General features: G+C 41.7%; 1 protein-coding gene across 1 annotated transcript in view; it reads left to right on the forward strand.

Annotated features, from left to right (window-relative positions):
- The first annotated feature begins 2,029 nt into the window (after positions 1-2,029).
- Positions 2,030-19,788, forward strand: part of adamts18 (ADAM metallopeptidase with thrombospondin type 1 motif 18) — a 70,139-nt gene continuing 52,380 nt past the window's right edge. Inside the window, exons 1-3 of the mRNA XM_022741977.1 lie at positions 2,030-2,140; positions 10,805-10,886; positions 13,762-14,075. Of these exons, the coding sequence (XP_022597698.1) occupies positions 2,030-2,140; positions 10,805-10,886; positions 13,762-14,075 (507 nt within the window). The remainder of the gene's footprint in view (positions 2,141-10,804; positions 10,887-13,761; positions 14,076-19,788) is intronic.

Consider the following 19,788-nt stretch of genomic DNA (forward strand, 5'->3'; position numbering starts at 1 on the left):
ATCCCAGGTGCTGATGGGATAGGAAATGGTCTCTCTGGCTCTCCTCTGACTCTTGGCACCAGGCTGACAACTGATGACATCTCCCTTTTCATGTAATGATCCCCCTTGACTTCAAAGTGAAAGTAGGGGAATCCCACACACACACACACACACACACACACACACACACACACACACACACACACACACACGTTGGCAAGGTGTGAGATGATTATAGCTGTAATTTCCTTTTTGTAAATATTCTTTAGATGTTCAAATCTCAAATACAGGGTTTCAGGAAATCCGTGTTTTATGTCATTATATTCACATTATTTGAAACCTTAGATTTTTAACAACACAGTAGAGTACAGACGGATGAATGAACGCACTGATATAACACAACTCTGACTGAATACATTGTGCATTGTTGACAGAATTGAGCAGGTTCTAGACTAAGCTCCATCCCCCTTAAACACTGTTTCTACGCCTTTCCATTCTTGCACATATGCACTTTACTGATGATGCTGGAAGATTTACCTTTACTCACTTTCTTAGTAATTTTTGACACAATGGCTCCTTGATTTCAGACAGAAGTAAACAGTAGTAAACATTTCTTGCCCGCAACCACTAATTTTCCCATCTGAAATAACAACATCAGCTGTGGTAATATCAGCTGTAGCTGTTAACCTAGTTAATTAAGTTAACCATGCGTTTGTTGAAAACGTGCCCTCGCTGAGTCATTCTGAAACAAGAGTCGCGCTTAAAAGACTAGTAAAGGCTGGGGTAATACTAGAAATGAAGTGGTTTGTACAGCCTGTAGTCCAACCGTGTCAGAAATCAAGTGTTAAAACCTGTTCCAAAGTGCCAGCGTGAAAAACCTGCTGTAACAAGCTGGGTTTCCATTGCAGTGTTTCCACTTCCGTTTTGTGAAATATTGCTTTGTCGAAAAACCAGATCATTTGACCATATACATTTTTTTTTGCGACATTTGAGACTTTTTTCGGAATTCACGCGTTTTCACTACTCAAACTGCGCATTAAGCAGGTTAATGAAAACGCACCTACAGGCAGGGGAGGTATGATATTGTTTATAACAAATCAAAAAAAAAAAAAGAGCTAGAAAGAGCAGAGCAGTTCTTGGCTCCTCTCTGACCTCCACGCTGCTGGCCAATCACAGCATGATTTGGTTATGTATGTCAGGTCACTGATTTCTGAAAGTTACAGACATGGTCAGACATAACCAAACCAACACTTAGCATGATTCACAGGTTACTCATGAAAGACACGGTGTAAGAGGAATTGTCATCTTCCTCTTGACGTGAGGCAACTGAGTCCAAGATGCTTTTCATAAGCATGTAATCTAAGGTCCGATAGTCACTGTTGAGCCATATAATCTAAACTGTACTGTTCACTCCAACTCGGTAGCTGACTGATATTGCAGATGCTGCTTCAGAATTCTAGATGGACCATCTGTGAGCTAAACTATAGCATTTCACGTCTTTGATGCTGGTGGGGGGTGGAGAGAGATGCCAGCAGGCCTGACTGCAGAGGAGCTGCTCAGAAAAAGATGAGGCCAGGAATGACACTGACTAATACTGGAAACACACACTCACAGAGACATACCAGTTACTGCATGCATACACAGTCAACATGAATTTGTAGCTAAGTCTTCTTCTGCCAACATGTTGCTTTTACAGCACTGATTATCTACAACGATAAACTTAAAAAGTAAAATAAACTTTCTTTCTAATTCTTTTTGTGTACACATTTTCAAAACAGTCCTTTGGTCTATTTTGATGTGATTGTGTATCGTAATTTCAAGGTTATCACGTTCATACAAACACACATGTCCTGTATGCGGTTGACTCGCACTTAGTCTATATCTGTCCACATGGAAGAAATAATCACACAGGCAAAGGACGAGACATGAGTGACAGGCAAACAGATGCTTGCCACTGTGGCAACCGCTGACACAGCCAAAAATAATCCTGAAAGAAGAGACAGAAATTCACCCCAAAAAGTCCCACAGATACAAGCAGCCGGGAAATTATATGGTCCGAAATGAGGACCAGATACAGGCAGAGAGGACGGGACAGGAGAGAGGAGAAGAGCAGCGTCTGGCTCTGGAGCTGTACATGCTGGAGCTCACGCTGGAAAAAGCAGTGCCACATGACAGGCAAAACAAACAAACAAAGGCAAAGTTAAAGGGGGAGAAATCAGAGGAAAGGCTGACATATTCCTGAGGTAACAGCTTGCTCCTCTTAAGGCTTCACTGAAGTGTTTGACTGTTCGATAAATAGGCCTTGCATGTGATTAGGAACAGAATGCAGCCACTTTCTCAGCCAGCGCTATGTCCCAACCTTGAAGTAGAGGGGTCTCCCATGGGTAACTTTGTGGCACCATGTTTTGAGAAAAATATAAGTGGTGATGAGTGACGCCAGTGGGGCCCAAACCAAGAACTCACTCAAAAGGTGGAGTCTGGGGGAAACCCTGGAGCACTTGAGACAGTCAGCAGGTTGAGCTAGGTAGTCCAGACGTCCCTCTCCCCAGCAACGTTTTCCAGCTCCTCCTCGGGGACCCCGAGGAGTTCCCATGCCAGAAGAGATTTATATATATATATATATATATATATATATATATAGGCTACATCCACACTAATACATTTTAGTTTTAAAACGCATCACTTTTGCTACTTTTACGCCAGGCGTCCACAATAGTCCAGAGTTTTTGAGACTTTCGGCAACACTGCTCGACCTGTTTTAGTTTGAAAACCTCGGGGTTGTGTTGTAGTCTGGATGGGCAGAAACTGAGACCCTTGAAAACGTTGATGCAGACACCCACAGTCACTCCCTGATTGGGTCTTATCAGTCTCGACTACCAGTGGTGAAGGCAACATGGATAATAAATTACAAGCGTCACTTGTTGTCTTTGCTAGCAGCTGTTGTGCAGTTAAATTCCGCATTTTGCCGTTCCTTGTTCATAGTATTTTCTGCAACTAACCAATTGCAAAGTAGACAGTCTGCTTCCTGTTTACAGGTGCATGCCCAGTGCACGTGAATGGCCATGGTGGTATGTATTTTCAGAAGTGGCGGTATGGACTAAACAGCAACCTTTGGAGCTGAAAAATGAAGCCAACACTGAAGAGCTAAAAACTGCAGTTCTTCGAATGGCCACTTGAGGCTGGCTCCAGGAGCCCCACCTATTTGCCCATTTTTGGATTAGTGATTAGATTTAGGCGGAGTCAGGCACTGCCAAGATTGCGATGGTGGAGCAGTTCACTCTTTGCTTCAGAGCTTCTTTATTTACAGTCTATGGTATGGATGGAGATTATTTTTGATACAGAGCCAAAACATTAGTCTGAACGGAGATTGTTTTCATTTTAAAATGCTGTTTTAAAACAATAACTTATTAGTGTGGACGTAGCCATAGTCTCCCCAGCATGTTCTGGGTCTACCTGGGCTCTACTAGGTTGGGATCCAGTGGTGGACTTATTTTTGGCATAAAGTAAATTGTGCTCTTGCATAAAACTAGAAGAGAGAAGAATGTCAAGGGAAAAAAAGTCACTTTACTTTGAACATCAGTCTGTTGACATTCAAACATGACACTAAGAAAGATGATATTGATATTTAAAGCTCATTTTGCCTCCAGGAGAAAAGTAAGGGTCATTAGGATTAATCATCTGGGGACCATGAACATCTGTATAGAATTTCTTATAATCCATGTGGTGGATGTTGAGATTTTTCACAGGCTAAGTGAAAACATGAAGGTGGCATGTGGCAAAATGCAAATAAGGGGAACATCAAAGTCGTTGGGAGTCGTCCTCTGGGCACTAAGGACGTCTGCACCAAATTTCAACAGTCAGTAAAAAACAAAAAAATCAAAATACTGTATCATCAAATCGTACTTAAAAAGACGGAAGCTGACATTACTGAATATGTTTTAAATAATTACATTTTTTTTTACAGTAATATAGTGTTATAGTTGGGAGGAATGCATATTTACGATCATGATAAAGAGCTTTGAGAACCACCTTGCATCAAGACTTGTATATGTTATGTTACTCTGTCTGAGTAGGTGTATTAATGCAGTCTACTAGTTCTGAGATACCATCAGCTGGTCACAGGGTCTCTTTCCTCTGGTTCATCTCATGTGGTGTTCCCAGGACAGAAGGCGGAGGGATACATCCCATCTCAGTGTCGTCTCTAAATCTTACAATCTATTTCCATCCCTGGCCAGAAAACCCAACTGCTTATATTTCCAGCTGCAACTAGATATGTTGTATTGCTTTTGGGAAACAAACAACAGACCGGCCTGACAGCCCATGGTAACTCAGCAGCCCAACTGGGGGGGGGGGGGACATTGTGAGAAAAGGAAAGGGAGAGAGGGAGAGACTGCTAAAGGCACTAGACAGTTGATTTAGCATGCCATAAATAAGCACATCATCTGTCAACACAGTGGCACCGTGCACTGAGCTGTGGTGTGCTGGGGTGTAACGCTGCTCATATTTAAAAACATCTGTAGCCGCCACCGACAAACACAAACTGCATTTTCAGAGGAAGAGAGAGCGAGACATGCTGCGAGAACCTGATCAACAGGGCAGGAGAAGAAGATGGGAACAAAGAACGATAACCACATCTCCCACAGTAGAAAAATGCATCTCAGCCCGCAAATCTTTCCACTTTCCAATCTTAATGTTGTATGTTTGGTTGTGGCTCTGGACTTGAAAACAAAAAGGTGGTCTGAAGCGGAGTAATCAGGTAGTCGGCCGCAGTGTCAAACATGAGCACGCTTATACAACAACTCAGGGACCTTCACTGCGATCTGCGGAAACACTGTGGTTGTGTTTCTTCAGTAACTGTACATCAAACTGTGCAGATGACAGTGCAATTACCCTCCAAAGTACAGCGCAGGAAGTTTCCCAGCAACCTCAAATCACTGACACTTACACTAATGCTTAGGCCAAGTACAGGGCCACCAAAATTGCCTCTTACATCTTAATGACGAGCAGACACTGTAATGAGCCAATGAGGAATAATATCATCATAAGGGTCTCTATTCCCCTGAAGAGTTTTGTTCCATAATGTGACATTGTTATTGAAAGCACAGTATTAAAAAACTTATTGTAAATGATAATAAGTCCTTTCTCACCATGCCTTCAAAGCAGCAGACTCAAGTACATGTTGCATTTCCATCCTCCCAGCATGCTTTTCTTCTATTGTACATGCTTGTGAACTGAAGAGAAAGTGCCATTTTCACTATAGTTTTTCAGGACAGACACAAACACCATCCCTATGCGGTGCAGGTTGTAGGTTCATTGAAGCAATTACAGCATGTTCAACATCCACCTGGGAGTACGGTGCACTGTTGTTACCTTTTCAAGAACACAATGCCAAAGTTTTGCCTCTGGATCAAGATAAATACAAAAGATGCAACATGTGAATATGGAGACTTTGGAGCTTTGATGGAGCGGGTCTGAGCAACAAAAAGTAATGGTTAGTGGACACCGAATTTGTATTAAAATCAGGTCACACCCATTGTTAAGTAAAGCAGCATATCTCATTTATAAGACGGTAATAAGTGATGAAGAATTGTTTTGCAGCTTCCCGGACACTGCTGCCAAAACGTTCAGGATGCTATCATTACGTCTCCTGCGTGGTTTGGCATGCTATGAGGAATGCACAACCTGTTTGGGACGCTGACAGCAATTGTTTGTCTTTTCCTGTGACTGGATGCTCAACAAATACCTTCATCACAGACAGTGGCTCATTTGCTACGTTAAGGCATTTCATATGCTTACGAGCTGGCAGAGCTGGCTTCTCTAGGTGCTGTAGGCATGTGCTCCAGCTGATGTCTGACTGCCTTAACAGCCTGTTTGCTTTAAAGGTTGTTGTCTTTGGTCCTCATCTTGGTTTTTCCATTTGATTCTACCTTCAAGACATTTCTGGATACCTCCCGCTGATATGGGTGCGACTGGTTTCCTGGGTCGGTTGTCTGGTTTGATCAGTCTCCTTCCTGGCACAGCTGGCTTTCCAGTGTGCTGGGAAGATTGGAGGCTGCGCTTTGTGGGGGTGTCAGTGTCCCCAGCTGTGTTTGTATGAGCCCAGTATTCCTTGGAATTCTGGCCATATTGGACAAAATCTACACCTCGTGATTTATGGAAAATGTCAGTGCCAATGCACAAAGTAATGTGCTCTTTATGTAGCTAGGGAGTGGATATCAAGTATTGGGTGGGAGTTTAGTACATCTGTTTTGTAAGATAAGACAAAATAAGACTATTAACCGCTTACCAAGAGGTAAGGAAAGCAGATACAGGAGGCATTGAATGAAATGAATGCAAATAAAATATCAAAGTAAGAAGAAAGTGAGGACATTAGCATTGATATCAAAAAAATATAACAGGATATAATTAGTGGTTCCCAACCTGAGCCGTGAAGGTATTGCAAGTGGGCCAAGAAATCATTTGCAAAACTAAATAAAAAATAAATAAAACTGAAATATAAATAATGTTTTTTTTAATGTTTTAAGACGAAATTATACTTGAAAGCATCGAAAATGTTTAAAACCTCCAGTCATTATTTTTTCTTCTCATATTAAGGCCTAGCACTGTGTTAAGCCAATGATAGGACATTTTATGTTAATGCCACTGGACTGAATTGCATACTTATTTGCTATCTCAGTCTGATTGTGCTGTAGACGATTACATGGCAAAAACTGGAGTATCAAAATGGATAGCTGGTTAGCAACAGGAAGAATTAAAAGGAACAAGAGTCAAGAAACAGACAGTCAAACAAAAAGTGATCTCTCACCTGTCAACCAAAAATTTAAAATGTAGCTTTCCCTGCTTTCAGTTCAGTCATGAATATTCAATTGTCATCATTAAAATAAAAAGTGCTCTGAAAACATAGTATCTGGCCTCTTTATTGTTATAGGGTCGGATGCGGGCAACCAACATTTTTGAGATTTTCAAGTGGACCATGAGATGGAAAAGGTTGGCAACCACTATGTTAGAGTATGTAAGATAATTATGCAAGGACACTGAAGTGTTTAATGGAATCATTCAAGTTCAACATTACAGGTAGATTGGGTAGATGCACGGGTCTACATTTCACACCTCACAGAGCCCTATGGTGAGTGATCATCTAATCTATGTTTAATGGGACTTGCATTATAAAAATCACAATCTGGATAATGCAGACTTTTCCCTATATATGATACTATTAGCAAATCTGTCACAGCAGTGTCCCTGTAGCTCCATCTCTTCATGTTATTAGATAGATGATAAAAAAGTGCCATGACGGGTGATTTGGTCAGTATACTCTAAATGCGTGATTAAGTAGCACAGACATTCATAAGCCCCATGAGAATATTGCAGGGTTATTAAGGTGATGTTTTATTCAGGCCGTGCTTTGTGCTCTGCCAGAAAAGCTGGCATGAGCTGTGAGAAGCCTTATTATGCTCGGCGGAGTGTGAATATCTGTGTAGTGAGCTGGCTGTACACTTCAGCTGTGTGTCTGTCAGTGCATTCCAGAAACCTATCCAGGTGTTTTGCCAGCCACCGGGATGGAAACGGCTACTGCAGGACCACCTGTTCACAACAATTAGGATTACACACATGCTTTAACAATACGAGCCAGTGAAGTGTGCACAACTTGTCACTTTAACACAACAGATTTAATTATATGACTCTTAAACACACGGTGTGCCATTTTGGCTAGTTCAATTGACTGGTAATTTACGCTGCTGCCAGTGGGAAGAATTGGGTAAAGCTGCTGTCAGTAATGTTAGCTTTTTAAGGTGAGTGACCCAGGAGAGGGGTTACATTCATGCACAGAATATATTATATTACAGTAAACATTTTAGAAAACACATGCAGACACATTTGCTACAAGCCCTACATGCAAATATCTTAAAGCTTGTTTCTACAAAGCTAAAGTCTGTAATATTTTATATTCTGTGCATTTGTGCTCATGTGTTCTTGGTTTATTTACATGCATTGTTGTATTGTTTTTGTTGGTATGTCGGTACAATTTGATGAGTGCATAACAGTATTTGTACCCCTGTGATAAAACGTTTCACTGACAGTTCCACAGCTGCAGATGAAACACAGCCTAAAAGGATCTGACACACTTCAGTGACTCCTGCAAGTGATCATCTCCTAGCAGAACAGTTAAATATTGAGCTTTGAGCAGCATTCAGGAAATCTGCATCCTCTCTTGTTTGTGCATCTTAGCTGCCAGTTGTTTTAATGCGGCCCAACCACAATGAGTAAAACTTCTACAACACAAAGAAGATGTAGGAAATGAAACATCCTGTGTATAAAAAGTTGTCATTGCACATAGACTGAGCGAATGTGTGCGCGTGACACTCTGATGACAACTTGTTTTGTAGAGCAAACATGTTGGTTTCAAGCCAAGATTCAGTAAAAGGCATTTGTACTTATTTATGGCTTTGCAGTGTCTCAATATCTTCTTCTCAGGGTTTGTTAAATTGCAAATAAAACACCATAAGGTGACTTCATCCAGAATTTGAAGGTGAGAAAACAGTGTGCGCTGAAATCATTCTGTGCATTGTGTTTGTGTTGAGTTAAAGAATGTAAGCATTGCAATATTCGATTCAAGAGCTCATATTTTGGACTTCTGGGCCACTCAGAAAACACACCATTTCTTGCTATGGCAAACAGTAGCCTATATTTTTTAGCTGACTGAAAAGTGGGGGAAATTGGAAAACTATTTATTCAGGCTAAAAATGTACCTGATCAAACTGAACATCAGTGGTGAAGGAATTATTAAGATTATTTTCCTGAAGTAACAGTAATCACATTAAAATGTAAAAAATATTCCACTATAAATAAAGGTGGTGTATGTGACTGAACTGACTGAACTGACTGAAATGACTTTTTAAAGGGTTACAAGCCAAAAAGGATGGAAATCAGTTCATCTTCAACAGTGTATTTTATTTTATAGACTTAACACATGGTGGGGCTATTTGTAAGTTTTCTCTGCCACCGAACATGGTTTCTTTTTGGGAGCAGATGGTGGTAATTGATGCTTGACAAAAGCTTTGGCCATCATTGCGTTCACAAGACAAAAGGTTATAATACGCCTACTGAGCAGCACTACATCTTCAGGGCAGGGCAAAGTAATGAGACGGGCTAGCTGGTTAGCATGCTAACTTCAGTAGATAAAAAGGTTGATAAAAAGACATGATAGAGACAAGAGTTAACAGTTGCATTGATTTTCACCTCTACTCTTGTTGAGTAAAGGGATGAATCTTGATGATGAACTTGCAACAGTTCTTCTAGACTAGTTCTACACTGAGTCACTACCAGAAAGTGAGATGCTAATTTCAGTAGATGGCTATGTAGCAATAGCAAAACTTACAAATAGCTGATTTAAATTTAAAATCTTCTTCTCACCTTCCTTAATAACTAGCCAAGCTGCCAGACTGGAGTGAAAATTTCCTTTGTAAATGTAGTTATGTACATTTTAATGTGAGTAGTGTTACTTCAGAAAATAATCTTAATAATTCCTTCACTACTGATGTTCAGTTTGATCAGATAAATTTTTAGCCTGAATAAATAGATTTCCAATTTCCCTCACTTAAAAAATATAGGCTACTGTTTGCCATAGCAATACGTATGAAGAAACTTAAAATGGAAATATAAGTAAAAGAAAGAAAATTTTACTTTTAAGTATAATTCATGTGCTGGGGTACTTTGCACCACAGTTAGTTTATACCACATAGCACAGTAGCAGAAGTGACAGAAGAAAGTGAAACAATTAATAATTATAATTATTATTATATAATTATTGTCTGTAGGCTATTTTCTGTATAATATTCAGGACTCTCTCATTGCACTCTTTTTTTTTTTAATGAAAGAAATGAAAAAGTCGCGTATGGTGTGTATATTTTCTGCTCTTCATCATCCTGCCACTGCAAAGACAAAAACTCGTTTTTTAAATAGCAGCCCAAAACTCACTGAACTTTTAAAGTAGAAATTTACGAGAGGCACCTGAAGGCAGCAGTAGTCCCGCTGCTGCTAAAAGGAGAATCTTTTTCTTCTCTTTAATCTCCGCGTGGTAAATGATGCTGCGCGCTGATTGGCTGCTGCCCCCTGACTTTTCTCTATCCTGCGGGCCGGCTCGCACAGAGCCGGGCTCAGTGCTCAGTCAGCGCTCCTCCCGGTGATCCACGACACCGCTACCTGCGCTCACACACACTCACAGACACACACATATACACGCACACACACTCACACACACACACACACTCATGAGTGCGCTCCCTGTCTGTGCGCACCACCGACTGCTGCAACCTGCCGACTTCACCTGAACCAGCAACGCGGGGAACCGAACCACTAAACAATGCGTGCACACTGCATTATGCGCTACCGCAGGTTATTACTACTTTTGCGCTGTTTTAGGAGGTAACGGAGGAGGTGTGAGCTTTGCATGCCATCATCATGGATTGCCTTTTTCTTCTAATATGGACTTTACCCATCCCGCTGGGCAGCTGCACCTCAGTCAAGCTACTCTCCACCTTCTTGTCCTGGAATATTATCAAGGCATGTGGCATCTAAGTATAAATGCACACACTTAAACTCAAGACATGCAACCATTTGCTAGTATTTGTCTCTTTTCAGCAAGATTTATGTCAACAACAAGCCACTGCTTGTGGTGAAAAGTAAGACAAATGATTGTCATCCTAAATTAAACTCATGTTTCCACAGGGGAACTCCATTTATCACTTTTTTTGGCTTCCACTTATTCCACTGCTTGCAACCTGTTGCTACCTGTCCATTTATGATTTTTTTTTTTTTTTTGCAGACGCCGCACATTTACTGCTCACACACCTCCCACAGCGTTTCGGCCAGCTATTCTTCCAGTGACAGCCACGGATTAAATCATGGTGAGTGCTTGTCTTTTGGCATCAGTGGATGTTTCTTCCAGCTGGCAGAATCCCATGAGAATGTGAATAAAACAAGGTAGACCATAGTCTTGAATTAAACAGTTAGTGACATTACAATTTCAGTGTGAAATGGGGTGACATGTCTACATTTCACGTGGTAAAAAAATGTTAGGGACCCTTAAATTAGGGTTAGGGTTATAATAAGGGTTTATAATAAGCTGACACCGCTGCAGTGGCTATTGAGACAGGACCAATGAGGGCAGTGCACACACAGGGATTCCCTCTTCATGGCTTTGTCCTGCAGAAACCAAGGAAACAAGCTGAGGTGATTTACATACTTTGATTTACTGAGGGAAGAAGGGAGATGGACTTTTTTCTCAGGTTGTGAAGAAAGCATCCTGATTCTCCTAGTACTCCACTGAAAGGTTATTTTCTGAAGCTACAGAAAGTTATGTCCTTTGTCACATTAACAAAGCTGAAAGACAGGGGAAAAAACTTAATGCAAATGTTAAAGTTCCTGCTTTTACTATGGTGTTTCTCACTGTTCTCCTGTATTGAAGCAATACAGTCATTTTAACATTTTTATCTGACTGGAACACCATGACTACTGCATGAAATCAGAACATTTTATATTTACAACCTCTGGTTTTGAAGTATTGACCCATATCTGACATGCATGGAAGTATGATGTTGGCGTCACGGCCTCTGTTAAAATCCATCTGTGATCCATATGACTTGCTGCGCACTGAACCTCTCACTTGAACACAAGCTTGTCATTTCAGTAACAGGTTTTGTTTGCGAATGATAGTTTTTGAAAGTAACCTGTTTAGATGTTGGTGATTTACTGGACTGGACCTGGACCATGTTGAGCTAATTTAATTGCATCTAAGATTGACATGACATAGCTTTCTTTTAAAAGAGGTAAAACAATGGACTTGTCTCCACCAACATTAGCTCCACAGTAAGAAAACCAGAATGTAAAGCAATCACCAGAAATGGTTATGTTTTGAATAGAGGCTGCAACTTACTTATTTACAGTATCTCACAAAAGTGAGTACACCCCTCACATTTTTGCAAATATTTCATTATATCTTTTAATGGGACAACAGTATAGAAATTAAACTTTCATATAACTTAAAGTAGTGAGTGTACAGCTTGTATAGTAGTATAAGATTTACTGTCCTCTGAAAATAACTCAACACACAGCCATTAATGTCTAAACAGCTGGCAACACAAGTGAGTACACCTCACAGTGAACATGTCCAAATTGTGCCCAAACTGTCAATATTTTGTGTGACCACCATTATTATCTAGCACTGCCTTAACCCTCTTGGGCATGGAATTCACCAGAGCTGCACAGGTTGGTACTGGAATCCTCTTCCACCCCTCCATGATGACACCTTGCGCTCCTCCACCTTCCGCTTGAGAATGCCCAACAGGTGCTGAATTGGGTTTAGGTCTGGAGACATTCTTGGCCAGTCCATCACCTCTACTTTCAGCTTCCTCAGCAAGGCAGTTGTCATCTTGGAGGGGTGTTTGGGGTCGTTATCATGTTGGAAAACTGCCCTGTGGCCCAGTTTCCGAAGGAAGGGGATCATGCTCTGCTTCAGAATGTCACAGTACATGTTGGAATTCATGTTTCCCTCAATGAACTGCAGCTCCCCAGTGCCGGCAGCACTCATGGAGCCCCAGACCATGACGCTACCATCAATATGCTTGACTATAGGCAATACACAGTTGTCTTGGTACTCCTCACCAGGGTGCTGCCACACACGCTTGACACCATCTGAGCCAAACAAGTTTGTCTTGGTCTCGTCAGACCACAGGACCTGGTTCTGGTTCTGTTCTTGGACTGCTTGTCTTCAGCAAACTGTTTGCGGGCTCTCTTGTGCATCAGCTTCAGAAAAGGCTTCCTTCTGGGACGACGGCCATGCAGACCGATTTGATGTAGTGTGCGGCGTATGGTCTGACCACTGACAGACTGACCCCCCACTTCCTCAACCTCTGCAGCAATGCAGGCAGCACTCATTTGTCTATTTTTTTAAGCCAACCTCTGGATATGACACTGAACACATGGACTCAACTTCTTTGGTCGACCCCGGTGAGGCCTGTTCCGAGTGGAACCTGTCCTGGAAAACCGCTGTATGATCTTGGCCACCATGCTGTAGCTCTGTTTCAGCGTGTTAGAAATCTTCTTATAGCCTAGGCCATCTTTATGAAGAGCAACAATTCCATTTTTCAGATCCTCAGAGAGTTCTTTGCCATGAGGCGCCATGTTGAATGTCCAGTGACCAGGATGAGAGTATGAGAAAACACGCAAAATTTGAAACCTTTAACACTAACGAGTCACATGACACCAGGGACGAACAACGACACAATTAGGCACAATTTGGACATGTTCACTGTGAGGTATACTCACTTGTGTTGCCAGCTGTTCAGACATTAATGGCTGTGTGTTGAGTTATTTTCAGAGGACAGTAAATCTATACTGCTATACAAGCTGTACACTCACTACTTTAAGTTATATCAAAGTTTAATTTCCATAGTGTTGTCCCATGAAAAGTTATAATAAAATATTTGCAAAAATGTGAGGGGTGTACTCACTTTTGTGAGATACTGTACTTTCATACTTTTATTATAGTGTAACTGTCACTTTCTCCACTGACATAAGCAAGAGCTAAATGCAAATGTTCTCACTCCTCCTTGGCCAAATAGTTTCTGGAAAATAAATAACTAACTGAACCAGTAGGAGGATGGTTAGAAGGTCGGTACGCCAAAGAAAACAAATCAGTCACAAAATAACTCCTGGAGTATCTGAGTATTTGATGTTAGCACCTTTTGATGAGACTTCCTTTCCATCCCTCTCTTTTGTCAGACTACGTGTTTGTAACCCCGGTGAAGGTGAACTCTGAGGGAGGATACCTGACCCATGATGTGACCAAGCGAAGCCACCGCAGCAGGAGGTCCCTGTCCTCTTCTCTGCACTACCGGCTCTCTGCCTTTGGACAGGACATGCACCTGGACCTGCATTCGTCCTCTGTGATTGGCCCAGGGTTCACCGTGCAGACGCTCAGCTCAGATGGCATCGCCACGGTGATGGATGATGCGGGGTTCCACAACTGCCTGTATCAGGGATTTGTCCGTAACCTGTCAGCATCCTCTGCAGCCATATCAACGTGCTCTGGACTGGTAAGTGTCTGCCTGTAACTTCTTGAGAAATTGCAAGTTTTTGTTATGTGAAAAACTCAGCAGTCGTTTTATAATTTACTTAAACTGATTACATGGTTTCAACATAGTTTGAGAAAATGTATCATCCCTTGGGTTGACGAAACCTCAAAAACCCTAACAGGAATGCTTTGTTTTCAGTTTCTGAAAAGTTTAGAGGATATATTAGAAATAAAATCCTTTCACCCAACAGATTTTGTGCTCCACTCCTACCTCACGCTCCATGTCTGAAAATCCTTCTCTCCTCTAATGACCCAATTGTTTTGATGCATCATTGTGTGCACAATTCAGACCTTGGTAATAATATGGGTGAACTGTGACATGACATCATTACCCATGAGTGTAAGTTCTGGTTTCTAAAGCTTTGTCCTGCTCTTATTTGAACATTGGGAGGAGTGGAGAGAGAATGAAAGGATAAAAGGAAGAGAGCAGGAGAGGAGAGATATGTTACACTGCTGACATGACAGTGCAAGAAGAAAGGTCGTAATTGAGTGTAACTGCTCACTGACAAACACACCCAACTTACTGATCAGAAAGAGCAATCGCAGTTAATTGTTGTGGGCAACAAAGAAATAAGTTTCACATTGGTTTTGGAAGCATAATGTTGAACAGTGTAGCTGCCCCACAAGTCCAGCTGTTCTCACCAGCACCAGTGAAACAACTGTCTACAAGTGCAGGACTGGTTGTGTTGCCTTGTGGAAATGTGTCTTCATCACATTTTCCATGTCAATGCCTTTGTTTACACATCTATGCTAAGTTTTGGTCACTGCTATTTCCATTTTTCCCCAGTCACCACACCCACTGGTGCGAATGAATATTAGAAGTAGTAGCTCAACATTTGGGAAATATGCCTGTTGCTTTTTGTGAGAGAGTGAGTAGAGAGGATTAATCTCAACCTCATGTATGTGCGTTCAGCACAGAGCAGGAGTTACCACGGCTTTAGCCTGACTTTAGCCTAGCTTTAGCCTGGGTAGCTACTTCAGTACTGTACGTTACTGCATGATTACCTCACATAGCGTTCCCTACAAAAAAAACCTAAGAGGAAAAGTCAAAACGTTTTTTAAACCAATATCAATACCAATAAGTGGCCCAACCAAACCAATATTCCCACAGACTGTGCTGCTTCACTCTGTTCTTCTTCTTCTGTGGAATATGCATTGAGGCTGCTCCGCAGGCTATGACCGTGACCGGTGCAGTCTGCAAATATTTGCCTCAAGAAAACATTTTATCTTTCAGAGGACAATTGTGGGGTCAAGAGGGTACCTCTCAAGATAAAACCTGCAGCTGTACAACAGGTAACAAAAAATATCTAGACTTCTCCCCTAAGGTGTGCATATTGGAAATGTTAACGTACTGATTGCTGAGGTCAGAAAACAGCTAACCTAGCTTAAACAGTTAGCCTTCCAAAGTCAGAAAACAAACAAACTAACAAACCAAAAACAAACAAACAACAATAACACCAACAATAAAAAAGCTTACCAGAACCTCTAACTGATTTACATGCTGTTTCTTGTAACATGATAACAAAAATGTAAAATTTTTGTGTTAGGGGGAGGTTCGTGGTGTAACTAGCTAACCATACTAACCAAAGCTGGATGTACTGAGCAGACGCATAAACTGGTGTTTGTGAAGAGCAGCACCAACATGTTACTCGTCTTAATTATAACAGTTTGTGCAGAGCAAGGTTAGCTAGCTGTTTCACACAGCCTTCAGTTTTCATGCTCAGCTACTCGGTTAGCTTGGTTAGCTTGGTTTGCTTCGTAGCGCTCACTTGACTTTATCTCTGAGCAAAACCAAATCACAGAATTTGTGACGTTCACATAAGCCCTGCTCGCACAAGTGATGCTGTGTTTCTGTGGGCTTTGATTGATTCGCACTCTGTAATTACAACATTATCTGCCTTCATTTATGGTTTATTAGGTGCCTGGACCCTGTCTACCAGGACACACATTCCTTCACACATCCCACACCAGCCTTGACCAGACGGACACACTGCACTGCATAAAAGCAATACCATCCATTTATCATCCAGTCTTCATACCTCCTCTTACTTCCTCCTTCCCTGCTTGCCCTGCTCTTTTGTCCTCTGTTTGCCCTGCTTCTACATCTCCTCTTGTTCTCAGCAATTAAAGCCAGGGTGAAGTTTGAGTTCCCTGGCTGGCACTGCTAATCTTCACATTGTCCCTTTCATTAGGCTAGCTCCCACCCACAATAAAACACCACTGACCCGTTCTCTTAAAAGTGCTGCAGGGACACAATGTGATTGGGTCATGATTGCATTTGAATTGGCCTCGATGAACGCTTTGATCTATTTTTCACTCCCCCTGAGCTTTTGCTTAGTTTTTTTTTCCCCCTCTTCCTCTCCCAAGTGGGCCATCGCTGGTTGGATGTTCACTCAGCCAGTTAAATGGACTCATGTCTTTCTATCTCTGGCAGATAAAAATGAAAGGTGAATGAATAAAGTAAGACAAAATAGCAAGTGCATCGAAAGTGAATTCTGGCCCTTTCCCTCCTCTCTCTGTCTCTTTCTTTTATTGCATCAGTCTGTGTGTGTGAGTGTGTGATTGTGTGTGTGTCTTGTTAGACTGCTGCAAGGCTTAGAACAACAAAAGCAGTTAACCCTTGCTTTTTATCCAGCCTTCTGCCCAGAATATTTGGATTAAGTATAAATGAGGAATGATCTATTCAAGCCTTGATGTAGTGACAAGCTCAAGAAAGAGATTAAGGTGGGATTAAAAACAACGCCAGAAGAGGAAGAAGTCAGTAAAAAAAAAGAGAAGAGGACAAGGAAATCTGGGAAAACGAGAGAGAGAAAAGCAAAGAGGATGAATGAATGAATGAAATAATGAATGAGAAGTGAGCTGGGCTGGGAGCGCAGCGCTAGCGAGAGAGTGCTGTGCAAGAATAATGTGAGTTCATTGTCTAGGGTGGAAGCTCCCAGGGAGGCTGGATGGTCTCTTTATAGAGTTGGAGAGATGGACTCAGTTTATGTCAAAGAGCTTTGGAGAAGAAATGGGGTGAGAGCAAGAAAGAAAAATTGCTCTCTCGTTCTTCATTTCATTGTCTCCTTTCACCAGAGACGAGGAAATAAGAGAAAGGGAAAAGAAAGTGTCTGAAATAAGGGTTTTTGGACTTGACCCGGCTTGTAATAGAGCAGAGGTGTCAGCACCAGCTACTGGGCCAAACCAAGACCAAGCCCTTTTTTTAAACATCCACCCCGGCCCAGGCCAAGCAGATGGAAGTGGGATTCAGCTGTTTAAATGAAGAGCAGGGCGAGATGGTATTAAGAGCAGGGCAGGATAGATGACTGGCAGAGAGGGATTTTCTACTGTAAATCCCCATTAATTGAACATGGTGTTATTTGCTGTCTTTTAATTACTCTCTCTGTGTCCTCACGATGCATCACGCTCACGCTTCTGAGTGAAATGAAGTTGTCTGTTTCGCTTCGAGAGATGAAAGGATGTCGTTTCAGATGTAATGCTCTCTGATTTGTAAGAGGAGTGGAAAGGGGAGGGGAGGGGGTCCTCTTTCTTTCTTCTTTTGAGGGTTTCTCATCTGAGGTTGCTTTGCTGGTTGACCCCAATCCTCTCTGCTGGGGCGTATGGGGATGGGTGGGGGGCGGGCGGGCGGGCGTAGGGGTGAAGGGTGGAGTGGTTTCAACCTGGACTCTCACAGGTTCTTACTATATAGTGCAAGTTCAGAACTGCTCAGCACTCGTGTGAATGTGAAGTGGAGAGGTGATTTACTGCTCCCCTCTGTCCTCCCAGCCCCTTCCCAGGATAGGATTCTTCTCTGGGGTGATGAGGGCAGATCTGAGTCCTTCACTGCCACTGTGCTGGTCCCTGTGAGAAAAATAGTCATACTATATCCTCAGAATGTGCTCAGAAATTTTACACTTTACTTTGCAGCTGGTGAATGAACATGCAGATATATAGTGGTAGTATATATGATAGTGAAAATATACAATTCTGAGGAAAATTACTTTTTTAATTGATATATTTTGGGTTGCAACTTGTGATTATTTTTTTACTATCAATTAATTATATTTTGGACTACAAAATAACCCATCACAGTTTCTGAGAGCTGAAGACGAAGAAGCAGATTGTCAGAAGGAAGAATCTGAAACCAGCGAGTGTTTTGCATTTTTATTTGGCCAAATTATTTTTAAGCGTTTATCAAAACATTTAGGGATTAATTAACTATCAATCAACTAATAAATCAAATTGCTAATAGTTCCAGCCCAGGATATATAGTTATACTGCATCATTTTACTCCCTTTAAACTTATGGAGAGTGGCTTAAGATGCAAAGCCTTGTGGGAAATCTGTAGAGCACTAAATTTTCTGGCTTATATGTTTTCTGAAATACCTCTCCCTGTAGAAGTCAGCATATAAATTTGTGATTTTTATTTTGTTGTCAGTTACCTATGTAACCGCATCTAAGAGTCATAGATGATGTCAGTGTTGGAGTTGTGTTTACTGCAATTATTTTATGATGGTGTATAATTTTATCATTATTTTGTCATGTTTATAATTTGTATAAATGTGCAACAAGTGTTTAAGAAATGCACTTGCTGCAACATTTTTGTCTATTGTGGCTGTTTGAAGCCATTGCTCATGACTTGGCATTTGAGAGTGGGATACTCCCCGCGTCAGCCTGGCTGTCAGGTTGTGGCAGAGCTGACCATGACCTTTATTGTGACCTTTCCCAAGCCCCTGGAGGCCAGGGCCAGGACAGGTTGGGCTCTCTGGAAACTGAGCTCTGAGGCTCAGAGTAACCAATAGGTGCAATTCAAAGGATCAGTTTTCCTCTTCTGTTGCACTTTGAGTCCTGAAGTTGCTGAACCAAGCACAGTGTCATTCAATGACTTGTCAGTGCCTAGTTGTAAGTAAAAGCATAACAGATTAAGTGTTGCAGATAAATTAAATGTATGTGTATTTTTTTTTTTACTATGGTTTGGTTCTGAACAAGCCCAGGGGACGTCCTGGATCTGTGGTGGGAGTTGGCCCTAAAAACCCAGCAACCCCCAGGTGTCACAATTTATAGCTTAAATGTGTTTGCACAGCTACGTGTGAAAGTAAAAACACTAAAGAAAGTGTCAATACACACCTCCTTTATTCTCTCCTTCAGCTCCCTTCATCTTCTCAGGCAGCTCAGATCAAACTGGCTTTCTGATGGCCGTCGTTGACACGGTGCCGCATGTTGTGGCACCCACTGGTGACTGTTGTACGACCGCAGCTCAACCTACGACCTACGTCTGTCTCCACCCGGCACAGGGCTCCCTGTGGTGTGAAAAGGGCCTTTGCTCTTTTCCCTGACCTTTTTACTGATGCTGGATGCACTGTAGCCTCTGGAGTTGCTTTGTGGTTGTAGAACACGTCACAATGTGATGTCAGTATACTGTATGAGAGGCTGAGCTGTGTTATTTGTTTGGAAAATGTGACATCCTCTTTTGCAAAGACTGTAAGTTCTTTGGTTGTTTTGTAAAGCTGAATATGTATTTCAGGAATAATGGATGATTTAAAAGTCAGTCCTACTCCAAGACTGCTATATGGGATTTTGCAATGACATTCAAATATCTGAAAAACTGCCTGTAAACTACATCTGGGAAATAAAACTATTTGGCCAAAAGGCATACATTTAAACACTCGCTTGCACTGTTTGAATATTTAACATAT

This window comes from Seriola dumerili, unplaced genomic scaffold (assembly GCF_002260705.1).
Source record: "Seriola dumerili isolate Sdu_G_001 unplaced genomic scaffold, Sdu_1.0 BDQW01000003.1, whole genome shotgun sequence".
In the NCBI taxonomy this organism is placed as follows: domain Eukaryota; kingdom Metazoa; phylum Chordata; class Actinopteri; order Carangiformes; family Carangidae; genus Seriola; species Seriola dumerili.